General features: G+C 39.7%; 1 protein-coding gene across 5 annotated transcripts in view; it reads left to right on the forward strand.

Moving 5' to 3' along the window:
• NPTN (neuroplastin) overlaps positions 1-12,986 on the forward strand; it is a 103,532-nt gene that overhangs the window by 28,627 nt on the left and 61,919 nt on the right. For 3 of the 5 annotated variants that reach the window (XM_074296244.1, XM_074296242.1, XM_074296243.1), the window contains exons 1-2: positions 7,188-7,530; positions 12,577-12,748. In XM_074296244.1, coding sequence (XP_074152345.1) covers positions 7,203-7,530; positions 12,577-12,748 — 500 coding nt within the window. In that variant the 5' untranslated portion in view covers positions 7,188-7,202. Of the gene's footprint in view, positions 1-7,182; positions 7,531-12,576; positions 12,749-12,986 lie in introns of those variants that run through there. The other 2 variants (XM_074296246.1, XM_074296245.1) reach the window with 2 other exon arrangements.

Raw genomic sequence — 12,986 nt, forward strand, 5'->3', positions numbered from 1 at the left:
GTGTCCAAGTTTTCCCACATCCCCTTCAACATTTATCTTTTCCTGTCATCTTAGCCAATCTGAGAGTTGTCAAGTGGTACCTCAGTGTTGTCTTAATTTTCATTTCTCTAATCAATAGTGATTTAGAACATTTTTTCAGATGACTAGAAACGGCTTTAATTTCTTCATTTGAAAATTGTCTGTTCTTGTCGTTTAACCTTTTAACAATTGGGGAATGACTTGTATTTTTATAAATTTATCTCAGTTCTCTTTATATTTTAAAAATCAGGTCTAATAAAGATTCAGTTTTTTCATTTAGAGGTAGGGTTGTCGTAAGAATAAAATTGGACATATAAAGTGTTTTCAAATCTTAAAGTGCCTTAAAAACATTAATTTTATTTTTGTCCTTGTGACCCTGGCATAAGGTTTTGACTGTCCTAGTAAGTGCTTATTAAAATACTTGCTTGATTCCCACTTTATGCCTGGTCTAGTTGAAAGAGAGACTTAGTGGGAGAAGATGGCAATCTTGAGCTGCCATGAAATTATTTTCAGATTTTACCTCTCACTTTCAACTCTTCTTCTCCATTTAGTTATAAAAATTTTGATTCATCTTTGAAGATTGAACAGTATTAAATGTGCATGTTTGATAAGCACATTTTTTGCTATTTAAAAATTTTTTTTATGATATACATGTACATTCATTTTTTTTTTTTTTTAGGATTTTTTTAAAAATAGTTTTTATTTACCAGATATATACATAGGTAATTTCACAACATTGACAATTGCCAAACCCCTTGTTCTAATTTTTCCCCTCCTCCCCCCCCAAGATGGCAGGTTGACCAATACATGTTCAATATATTAAAATATAAATTAAATACAATATATGTATACATTTGCTGTACAAAAAGAATTGGATTTTGAAATTAGCCTGTGAAGGAAATCCAAAATGCAGGCATGTAAAAAAAATAGAGGGATTGGGAATTTCATGCAGTGGTTCGTAGTCATCTCCCAGAGTTCTTTTGCTGGGTGTAGCTGGTTCAGTTCATTACTGCTCTACTGGAACTTATTTGGTTCATCTCATTGTTGAAAATGGCCATATCCATCAGAATTGATCATCATATAGTATTGCTGTTGAAGTATATAATGATCTTCTGGTCCTGCTCATTTCACTCAGCATCAGTTCATGTAAGTCTTTCCAGGCCTTTCTGAAATCATTCTGTTGGTCATTTCTTACAGAACAATAACGTTCATATACCACAATTTATTCAGCCATTCTCCAATTGATGGGCATCCATGTAGTTTCCAGTTTCTGGCCACTACAAAGAGGGCTCCCACAGACATTTTTGCACATGTGGGTCTCTTTCCCTTCTTTAAGATCTCCTTGGGATATAAATCCAGTAGTAACACTGCTGGGTCAAAGGGTATGCACAGTTTGATAACTTTTTGAGCATAGTTCCAGATTGCTCTCCAGAATGGCTGGATGTATTCACAATTCCACTAACAATGTATCAGTGTCCCTGTTTTCTCACATCCCCTCCAACGTTCTGCATTATCTTTCCCTGTCATTCTAGCCAATCTGACAGGTGTGTAGTGTTATCTCAGAGTTGTCTTAATTTGCATTTCTCTGATTAATAATGACTTGGAACATCTTTTCATATGACTAGAAATAGTTTCAATTTCTTCATCTGAAAATTGTCTGTTCATATCCTTTGACCATTTATCAATTGGAGATTGGCAAGATTTCTTATAAATTAGAATCAATGCTCTATATATTTTGGAAATGAGGCCTTTATCGAACCTTTGACTGTAAAAATGTTTTCCCAGTTTATTGTTTCCCTTCTAATCTTATCTGCATTAGTTTTGTTTGTACAAAAACTTTTTAATTTGATATAATCAAAATTTTCTACTTTGTGATCAATAATGATCTCTAGTTCTTCTTTGGACATAAATTCATTCCTCTTCCACAGGTCTGAGAAGTAAACTATCCTATTTATAATCTCATTCTTTATGCCTAGGTCATGAACCCATTTTGACCTGACCTTGTTGCGTGTACATTCATTTTTAACATTTCCATATATGTAATGTTGGGGAAGAAAAATCAGAACATAAAGGAAAAATCACAAGAAAGGAAAAAAAAAAAAAACAAAAGGAAGAAAAAGGTGAAAATAGTATGGTTCAATCTGCATTCACTCTCCATAACTTGATCTATGCAGATAGCATTTTCCATCCAAAGTTGACAAATTTATTTTACATTTTTTAAAATACATTTTAAAAATCTTTTGTTTCATTTTCTTACCTCTTTCAGAGACTGATCCTTTGTAATAAAGAAAAAAAAATAATAGTTCAGTAAAACTAACCTATGTATAGAAAAAGTCTAATGTTTATAACATTGTACATTCACAGTCCTACACTTTTGTAAAGAAGAAGGGAATGCATTTTTGTTGCTTCTATTCTGTTCAGCCACAGAAATTTCAATTAAAACAGGCCTTCTGGGACATATAGATGGCGAAATGGATAGAGCACCAGTCCTGAAATCAAGAGGACTGAGTTCAAATCTGGCCTCAGACACTTTTATCATGTCCTAACTGTGTGACCCTGAACAAGTCACTTAACCCCAATTGCCTCAGCAAAAAACCCAACAAACAAACAAAAATGGGCCCTTTTCTGTGGGATAAAGGATGGTTTTTGTTCTCACCTTCTAAACCTTGGTCCAGTCTTGATCAGTATTTCCCACTTATACTGTAGCATTCTAAAATTGTAAAGATTTACAGTTCTGTGAACTTTCTGCATCTTTTGTGTATCCTCAGAGCCAGACAGAACTGAGTTCAAATGTTGACTTAGACATTTAGATTAGCTGTCTGATCATGGGCAAGTCATTTAGCCTTTTTTCAGCCTTTATTTCCTCTTCTGCCAAATGAGAATAATAATAATGTGTCTGACAGGATTGTTATAAGGATCAAATAATCCCTGCAGAGCATTTTGTAAAAGTGACCACACTCCATCAGTGTGATGATGGAGATGGTGATGCAGCATGTGTGGTTGGGACTAATTGAAAGATGTGAAATATTCAGGCTCCCTGGAATCTCAGGCTCCAAGTTATCAGGTCATCTTGTTCAGCCTTTGACTAAAGAGATTTGAGCCTGTGACCTTTGGTCAATTGTCATCTCATTTCCATTCTCAGAGTAGAGAGGCAAAGAATAAGATGTGCCAGTGGGAACAGAGAGTGACTTGGGCATGGAAAGTGTAGCTTATCTTAAAGATCTTACTGGCCTTAGATAACTGTCCATTGCCCTGGAGTTAAATGGGGAAGTGAGGATATTAATATTCCTTTTCAAAAGGCAGCTGTGTCTATGTGCAAGCCCTCTTGTCTTTTGGATTGAATTCAGTTTGCTCTGTGTGCCCATCTTGACCCTAATAGTCTCACAATCCAGACTCTAGCTTGTTTTCTGGCTAGAGAGCTTGGCTTTTCTCTAGCTACTACACTCAGCTTCTTTTCTCTTCTCCCAGTCACACAACTGGATTGTCTCTTCCCACCTCCCAACTTGACACATACTTTTATCAGTTTTTTTTTTTCCTTTTGCCTTCCTCTCCCAAACAGCTAACTAGGATTTTGCAATTTTATGATTATTAAATGCAGTAACAATAAGAGCAAATTTGTAGCATTCAAACTTACTTATTGTAGCCATTTGTGTTGGGAGTGGGAATGGGGTGAAGAATATTTTGTAAAACAAATACACTTTTCTGAATTTGGGGGAACTTTAGCAAACTTTCCTGGGACCTAGTTCCTCTTTGCTTACCTTCCCAAACTTCAACTTTTGTAGAAGCACATGCCTTTGGAGGCATATGACCTTCAGCTGTAACTTCATTCTGAAGGCATGGTGTGTCTAGAAGCAAAGAAGATGGTTTAGACCCGAGGCTGTTTACCTCCTGCTTCTGAGAACTAGTTCTTCTCATCTACCAAATTGGAGCTAATTTTGGATGGCTAATGAGGTGTAGTTTATTGCTAATCTTCTCTTCCTAGGCAATTGTGTGAGTGCTTTAAAGAGGAGTTCATTTCACTAACTGCTTACTGCTGAGATGAGAAAGAAGGAATCTCCTGATTTATAGGGAGGCTGCATGGCATTTTAGAAAGAATATGGATCTGGAAATGGGGAAACTTAAGATTCTGTTATTTCTGCCACTTAGGGCTATGACAGAAATGGTAACCCTAGATGAATTATTACTTCTATAAGAGGTTGTGGCGAAATTCATCAACTCTGGCCTTTTGTTTCCTTAGGTGCTGATACCAGTGACTGATACTTAGCTGTTAGGTCTTAATTTTTTATTTGTAAAATGGGCATATTACAAGCCTACTCATCTAACTGGATGATTGTAGGAGTAATGAAAATCTATGTGAAGGAACTTATTAAAACACTGTAGCTTTTATACAGGTGATTGGGATCTATTTTACCATGACCCCTGACAAGAATATCAGTAGGAAAAGTCTTTCTCCTTCCTTCTATTCCATTCAGCTCCTCTAGGCAAAGGGGTAAAATGAAAGAAGCCCCCCCCCCCCCCCCCTTGGTTTAGAGTTAAAGTCAAATCTGGCTTTGAATCTAGCTCTTCCATTTACTGTTTATATAATCATGGCCAACTGATAATTTTCTGTGTTTCTTACTCTGTAAAACAGAGAGGGTTAGATTAGATGACCTAGGTGTTGTCCAGCTCTAAATCTAAAATTTAATGATCATCACAGTCCCTCTACAGTATAGGAAGGATCAGAACCAAGTAAAGTACTTTGTATCTTGAACTAGCCTATTCAGCAAGGAATATTGTGAAGTTCTTTTTATTTTTAATCAATTGTACTTCCTCCAAATTGTTTCAGGATTCACCTAAGTTTTTCTTTGTTCATATGTACTTTTTTTGTTTAAGTCTTGTCAAATGAGATAAGTTCTTTTAGGAAACCATGAGCTAATAATTCTATTAGAGGAAAATGAGCAAGACTTCACATAACCTTGCTATAGTTATTAAGATTTGCTGGAACAAAGAACATTCCAGACTATTTTCATTTCCCTAAGAAGTAGTGACAACAAATTAAATAATCATCTTATGTGTTTTTCTTGGAAATCTTTTTTACTTAGAGTTGTTTGCATATCTGAAAGAAAAAAAAATAGCTCAAGGAAATGAATAAAAGTATTGACTTGCAGTTAGATTCATCCTTCCTAATTAGCCATCTCTCTTTATATAGTAATGCTTAATTACACTAAGGTCCAGATGTCATACTGTTATCCACTGACAAGACAGCTAAGAGAGGGCACCAATTTGAGTGACTCCATTCTGAACTTCTTCTGGATCTTAACAATACCTGTGTGGCTCCTGGGGGTCTCTGGCAGGAGGCATTTCATGAAGGCCCTGCTAGGAGTGACCAATAGAGGGGATTTGAAGCAATATAAATGAATTATATGTTCATTGTACTTGACATTTGATGCTTTTTCTTGTGCCTCAGAACAATTATAGGTCAGGTCTTGAGGTCATTGTATCTCTAGGTAATGACCTCTAAGGAATATTTAAAATATTTTGACTAAAGATTGACAGAGCTGAAGGGATCTTAGAAGTAATTCAGCTCATCATCCTTATTTTACAGAAGAAACTGAGATTCAGATAGCTAAGGTACTTGTCTAAAATCATGCAGTTAATTACTAGCAGAACTGGAAGATGCCAAGCTCCCAGAAAGAACTCTTTTTTTTTTTTTTTAAACAATGCTAGGCTACTTTGGAGCTTAGATTTATGGTCTAGCCTTTCCTTGTGGGGGAAAAAAAGGTACTTAAAACTTCTGTATGTTACATAAAAGGTTTTCTCCCCCTCTAAATGTGTGTTATGGCAGAATTTTTTCTAAAGGCAAGTTCTATCACATTTAAAGTATAAGAATTTCTTCCTGAAGCCTGGATTTTCTAGTTGGATTAGCCCCATTCCCTTTGTGTCTGTGGTTCTGAGGGAATGTTCTAGCTTGTTCAGCTGCAGAGATAGTGCTCCAGCATCCCTAGGGAAAACGTGTAGCCAGTCTTGAGTGGTCTCTGTCATCTTCCTGTGTGATGTTTGAATCGATAGATGAGATAGTCTGTAGGTGTAATGCAAGACTGTGTCAGATCTTGCCTTTCTAGGCAAGCTACCTACCTAGCTTTTCAAAGAGGCTTTGATTTTTCATCTGTTACATTTCTACTTCCTAATACATCAACTTGATCTCTAATCATAAACAAATACCAGTGGGAGGAAAAGAAGGGGCAATATTTATCTACTGTGGTGATGGGGTGGGAAAAGTTGGGCTTGAGAAATGCCTTGATTTTTTTTGACATTGGTCAACACAATTGGGCCCTAGCTTTCACCTACAGGTTCTGGTTTGTTTTGGGGAATTGTTCTTATTGGAGACAGAAAAATTAGATCAAGTACTAAATGAATAGGAGATCTGGTCAAGTGGGTAGGGTTTGTTTCTGTGGAGATTTCTAAGTCCATCTGTCAATAAGAGACATTTATTAAGCACCTGTGTGTGCTAGACACTGTGCTAAGCTTAGGGCCACATGTTCAAAGGAAGAGTCTCCAACCTGAGTTCAGGAGAAAGACTTGCGTATGATGGGCATCTGACATTTGTCAATGGCTTCCTTAGATACCATCTCCGGACTTCCAGGAGAATTGTAGAATGAGCCAAAAGGAAGCTTTCTCTGGGCCATTTAACATGCACTGCTGCAGTTTCATAAAGGCGCTGCAACATACCCAGGGCCATCAGCTCTCCCAAAGAGAGATTCTGGCTTGGCATTTAACCCTGATGCTGATTTCCAGTTGCTCTTTCATCACTTGCCCAGTTTGGGAAAGGTAATGGTTTGTGCTGTAAGGATGCTTCCCGGCCTTCAGGCTCTCCCATTCCTGCTCACTGGGCCCATTGCTATCAAGGCTGCTTAGTGGGCTTGCTTCTGCCTGGCAGTTGTTGTCCAGGGCTATCCCAGCTTCTAATCAGCCTGCCTTTGCTTCCTAAGCTGGCCAGGATGGTTCTTCTAAAAGCTTGTATGAATTGCTGTTACTGTCTCTATTTTTTAAATAAATCCTTTTCTGTTCTTTGCAACTCATTTGCTTTTTTTTTTTCCTTTTCTTTTTAAAAAATTACTATTAACACCTGTTGATTTTTTTTTTCTGACTGGCCTGTCACTGCATTCCTGCTGCCCCTCCCTCTAGCTGGGTTTGTCAAGTCGCCCATGTCAGAAACTAAACTCACGGGGGACGCCTTTGAGCTGTACTGTGACGTGGTTGGGAGCCCCACTCCAGAGATCCAGTGGTGGTACGCAGAAGTCAACCAGCCAGAGTCTTTCAGACAGCTGTGGGACGGTGCTCGGAAGCGCCGTGTCACCGTAAACACCGCCTACGGCTCAAACGGCGTGAGTGTGCTGAGAATAACCGGCCTCACCTTGGAGGACTCTGGGACTTACGAGTGCAGGGCCAGCAACGACCCAAGGAGGAATGACTTGAGGCAAAATCCCTCCCTAACATGGATCCGAGCCCAGGCTACCATAAGCGTCCTTCAGAGTGAGTCCAGCACCCTACAGTAGTAGCACTGTAGTCCTTAGAGGTGGCCCAGTGACCCTTCTCCCCCTCTACCTCCTTCCTAGTATGACCACCTACCCTGTCTTTGTTCTTTCAAATCCACAACCCCCTCAGTTGTAGCATATTAAAACATTTGTGGCAATTATTTTTCTTTTTGCCCTTCCTTTCCCCCCTTTTGTACTCTTCCCTCCCGTTTTCCTCAGTTCATTCCCTCTGTGTGTCTCTTTCTTCTCTAGGAACAAAGGACTTGGGAAAAAATATGAAAATGTCTCCAATCTCCTGTCATGTGGGGTGGGAGGAGGGAGGAGGGACAGGGGATGTGGGGAGGTTCAAATTCCACAAAACCACACTCAAATCAGTCTAGTGTTGAAATTATTTCTTCCCCCTCCCTTTAATTTTGTAGTAGGTTTCCTGCCATCCTTTTGCTGCCTCCTTCTCTAGTGCCTTTTTCTACTTTATTTTTTCTCCCCTAATCTAACCACTTTTGATTTTTTCTGGTCATCTGTTTGGAGCTCTCAGAGTGGCTGCCTTCACCTGTGTGGTTTTTGAGTTCCTGTGTGTCTGCCCCTCCTTTGTTACTGTAACTGTATACCATGTGATGGGACGTTGGCAATGGCTGCCATTGGTCTAGTGTAGTGTGGTTCTGTACTTTGGTTGTTCCAAGTCACCTGCAAGTGTGAATTTTCCCATAGTCCCAGCTCCTTTTCTTTTTTGGAAACAGTGGCATGTGTGTCTTGGATAGCTTTCTACCTCAGCAGACTTCTCACTTGCTCTGTTCATTGGATCCTCTGTTCTTGCCAGTCAAGAAACTGTCAGGGATTTGTCCCATCTGTCCTGTTATCCTAGGCGACAAGGTAGTCCTTTGGATTTTGTCACCCTGTGACAGCTCAGTTTGGGTGCCTTTCCAGTACTTGTTACAGGAAGGCAGCCATTCTAAGTTCCTCTGGAGTTCTCTATAAGAGGAACTTCCTGAACCACCCTCTTCTCTGGCCAGTAGAGCTGAACAAGGCAGGTAGCTCAGGACTTTACCCAGTGGCCATAGTGGCAGGTAGAGGGGGTGCATTGGATGCCAGTTTTTGTTTCTCTTTTACTATCTGGAAAGTAACTTGCTAATTGGCACAGTTGGGAGTTGGGGAAGGAAGGGGGGAGAGGTGAGAAACGACTTTGCTAGCAATAGTCCAGTTTCAATATTTTGCAGTTGAGGCCTATGTTTTCTCTAATCGAATGATATTCTGGCTCATCTCTAGGTTTAGCTGACTGACTGGTCTCTATTTTGAAATTACTTGGTGTGCATCCACAACTGGCACATTGGATAGTAAAAACTAAAGTACTTCCTGGGACGTTGGTATTAACTAATGAGGGAATGGAACGTAGGTTTCAATCTCTGTTTCCTTATAATACTTTTAAATCATAGTCATTCTGGAAAATGGGGATTGGAAGCTGTTCTATATAAAAAACTTGGCCAAAAATGGGGGAAAAAAGTACTTGGAAGAGGGAGATAAGAACCACCACAGCTGGCCCTATTAAGACAGAGAATTTGCCTCTGGAAAATGGAAAAGAAAATGGTGTAGACATGTATGGGGAAAAAATAATTGAATGACAAGGATTTTTTTTTAAAAAGCATTCTTTCCTCTGCATGTCCCCCCCCTCTTTCCTATCTCTCTCCCTACCCCTGTTCCTTTGTCTTCTCCAAAGAAAGAGCTTTTATAGGTACTTAAATCATATCTCTCTGCCTAGTCTGTAAGGTTAAGGGTACCTCTAGGCTGGTAGTTTGTATCTGGTATTTACCAGAACCAAAGTGCCTTGCCTTTTGCAGCATTTTCAGTGTACCTGCCTCAGAGACTTAGAAAACCAGTGCCTTGGATGCTGAAGGACTTGGAGGCAGTATGTGACTTCTCAGGAAGTGTCTCAGTTCAGTTGGAGAGGATTGGCTGGGGAGGTGGGGAGGAGGCCCTCACTCTGCTAAACAGTTGATAGGCTGGACTTTACCGATTCCTTGGAAATCAGTTCTTAATTCACCAGCCTCTAACTAGAGCTCTAACCCCTGCCCACCTATTCTTCCTCTTCCTTGTCAGCCTCTCATGTTGTTGACAGCCAGGCTGTGCCTGATTGTGGCCCTAGGCAACTCACTTTGGCTCCTCTAAGCTCTGCTTAGCTCTCTGGGATTGCATTATGTTTCTGACTCTTTAGTGCTCTCCAGGAAGTTGTATCTGCTGGCTATGGGGAAAGGTTGAGCTTTATCTTGACCCATTAGGAGAATGATTCACCAGCAGTATCTTTCAAAGTCTCCTCAGATATGGAGAACAGCAGAAATATGTCCAACTTGGATGGAGTCATCCTGACCCAGCGAAGGCCCAAACTAACAAGCAAAGAGCAGCAGACAGCTTGTACGGTCTGACGAAGTCTGAGGAAGGAGCTTTGTGGCAGGAACTTGCTATTTTAATTGGCATCCTGGCCCAAAGGCAAAGAGTGGTTTCTGCCTTCTGGGATTTTTAGGTTTCCTGGATCATAGCAGTGGCCTGAACCAAGCTGTAATCTGGTGTTCTGGTTCAGTCATAGCTTCTGGGTCTGTGACCATAAAGCCTGAAAGAAATCCTTAGCCCTTAGAGAAGAAAAAGAATAGAATGCAGATTCCACTTAGACTTGAATTGGGCCAAGCATAAACAATAATTGGCCACTAGAAATGCAATACCTATCTGTCAATAATGGTACTGATAAAGATACGCATTGCAGATATCGTAGATGATCTGTCCTGGGCTGGTTTCTGTATATTTTTTCGTCATAGTAAGAGGTGATGGCTGTGACATCTGCTAAGTTTTACATATACAATACAGAATCACACCTCACATAAAATCCAACTCAAATAACAACTACCCCATTTATTTCCAACTGATTCTGTTCTGGATCTTTAGCACTTATTTAAAAGGGGGAAAAAATGTATTTTTATTTGTTGTGCCAGTATTATCCAAAAAGTATGGGCAGAAGATGTTAGTTTTCCTTTCTTCCTTAATAGTTCTAAGAAGCAGTAGTCAGTTGCATAGCCATAGATGAAAATGGTTATCTGCCATCTGGCCTCCTTAGACTTAAAAACAAGAAAATTGCTTGTCCTTGTCCTTGTAGCCCCCTTCCTTGTGTCATTGGGGGAGGGTTTGGAGCTGTGCAGAGCAACAAAATTGGATAATAAAATAAAGTAAAAAAAACAAACTAAAAAGTGTTTGAATTTTAATGTTATCTTTATATTTTTGGTTTTTAATCTTTTTTAAATTTTTTTTTCTTTCTGTTTGGTCTTGATTTTCTCTTGGAAGTGTGATGCCTTTCTAATGCTTTCTGCTGCCAATGTGTGTGCCTTCCATTGCAGGGTTCACAACAGATTCTGCTCATCTTCCTGAGCTGCAGGGATTTGGCTTCAGTCCAATAAACATTGAAGACCATGAGACATCACTGTACTAATGATTGTGTAACATGCATCTGCTTCTCTGTCATAGTGGCTGCTATGCCTCCGTTATTTGTACATAAAGACCCTGCCTGTTTGATGTTAACTGGGAGAATGACCAGTGCTGACCTGATAATAAACTGCAGCTAGCTTTCCTTTTTCTGAAGGGGGAAAACCCATAGGTCAATTCATTTGTGGAGTAATTTAAAGTGTTTAATGTTGTCTTTCACCATTATCTTTGAAGTTGAGTTGAATTGAAGTTAAACATTTTACAATAGTAAAAAATAAAATATTTTTGAAGTATTTTTCTCCTTTTTTTCCTAGAAGAAACAAAAATTTTGTTCCAGATAGAGAAGAGGGTTTCTTGTCCTGGAAATGAGACACAGTGATGCATAAAAAAGTGTATTAAAGTTGTAGATTAGAAGTAGCTGGACAGAAAAAGGTGATACAGAAGCACCTTATCTTCACACATAGGGACACATCTCTGAGTTTAATTGGGGTGGGGGAAGGGACTGGCAAATATGAAAGATCAGATTTTTTTTCCTATCCATTAGTTATTGAGGGTACTAAAATCTGAATAAAAATTAAAAGGGGAAAATAAAATGCCCAGGTGATTGCTGTTTGCTTTCAAATTGAGGCTTCCAAGAATGATTGGATATGATTTTTTAAAATTATTTTACATGTCTAGTCTCACGTATTTTAGATCTGCTGGAAAAGAATGGCTTCATATTTGAATCCACAGTACCTGGAGTGAAACATGAAAGTAGGATGTGCTCAGCTCCATGGGGTTTGTAATGTGGTGTGGTGAAGAGTAATGAACATGACCAAATACAAGAGTCTTTTACTCTGTTGTTAATTCTCTGTTTGACCTCAGGAAGTCATTTCCCATCTTTAAAATGAGGCTTTTGAACTGTAGGATCTCTTAAGGTTTCTTTTAGCTCATTATGTCCTGTAATGCTACTAAAACATTTCAAATTCTGCAGCTGGCCTCAGGTGTCTCAAGTGGAATTTCAATTTTCATTTCTGAAAGACCTAACGAATATTTATGCTTCATTTTTACTTGTCAGAAATGGTTATAACTAGGCTCCTTTAGAAGGTATGTTCATATTTAAAAGGGAAAGTCCATATTGCCTTTGTGGTTCTTATAACAGACTTTAGTCACCCCATAGAAGGAGTTGTTGCAAACATAAAATGTCCTGCTACAACTGACAGAAGTGACCAGGTAGAGGCTGCCTGGTTTTTGTGACTAACTGCTGAAGCCTCAGGCACCATGGATGGGCACTATGTCACAAGGACATTGCATTTCAAGAACAAGTGGGATGTGACAAGTATACATGCAAGTAATGGGTCCCGTTCTTTCACATGTAGGCTGACTGGTCCTTAGGCTGTTGTCTGCACTAGTGGTCATCTGCTTATATACATTATTTTTTCTTTCTTGACTTTCTCCAAAGTGGTGAAGTGAATTTCCTCATGTGGTCCTGTCTGTTCCCCACCCTTTTCTCCTTGCCCTTCTCTCCTGCCCCTTCTGACTCCCAGGCCAGAGCTGCCCAAAGGAAAGGTTTATGGCCTCCTGTCACTGTACCCTCTCATTACAGAGCCCAGGATAATCACCAGTGAAGAAGTCATCATTCGAGAAAGCCCTGCCCCTTCCTTTACACTGCAGTGCAACCTCACATCCAGCTCCCACAGCCTCCAGTACAGCTACTGGACCAAGAATGGGGTGGAGTTGACGGCCACCCGAAAGAATGCCAGCAACATGGAATACAAGTGAGAAGGGTCAGAGTTTGGGGGAGAGGAAGGGGTCTAGGGGACTTGCCCTCTTCCAAGACCAGGGGCCAGAATGACTCGTGGAGATGGTGGAAGATGAGGTTGGAGTTAATGTTAAGCTTGTTAGAGCAGGATTTCTATCAGGTTCTATTTGCTACTTGTTCTTGGGGGTATCGGGGTTGGGGTGGGAAGATGTTTGAAATGGGCTGGGCTGGTCACAGACAGCTTAGACAGTTTA

This window comes from Sminthopsis crassicaudata, chromosome 2 (genome assembly GCF_048593235.1).
Source record: "Sminthopsis crassicaudata isolate SCR6 chromosome 2, ASM4859323v1, whole genome shotgun sequence".
Taxonomy (NCBI): domain Eukaryota; kingdom Metazoa; phylum Chordata; class Mammalia; order Dasyuromorphia; family Dasyuridae; genus Sminthopsis; species Sminthopsis crassicaudata.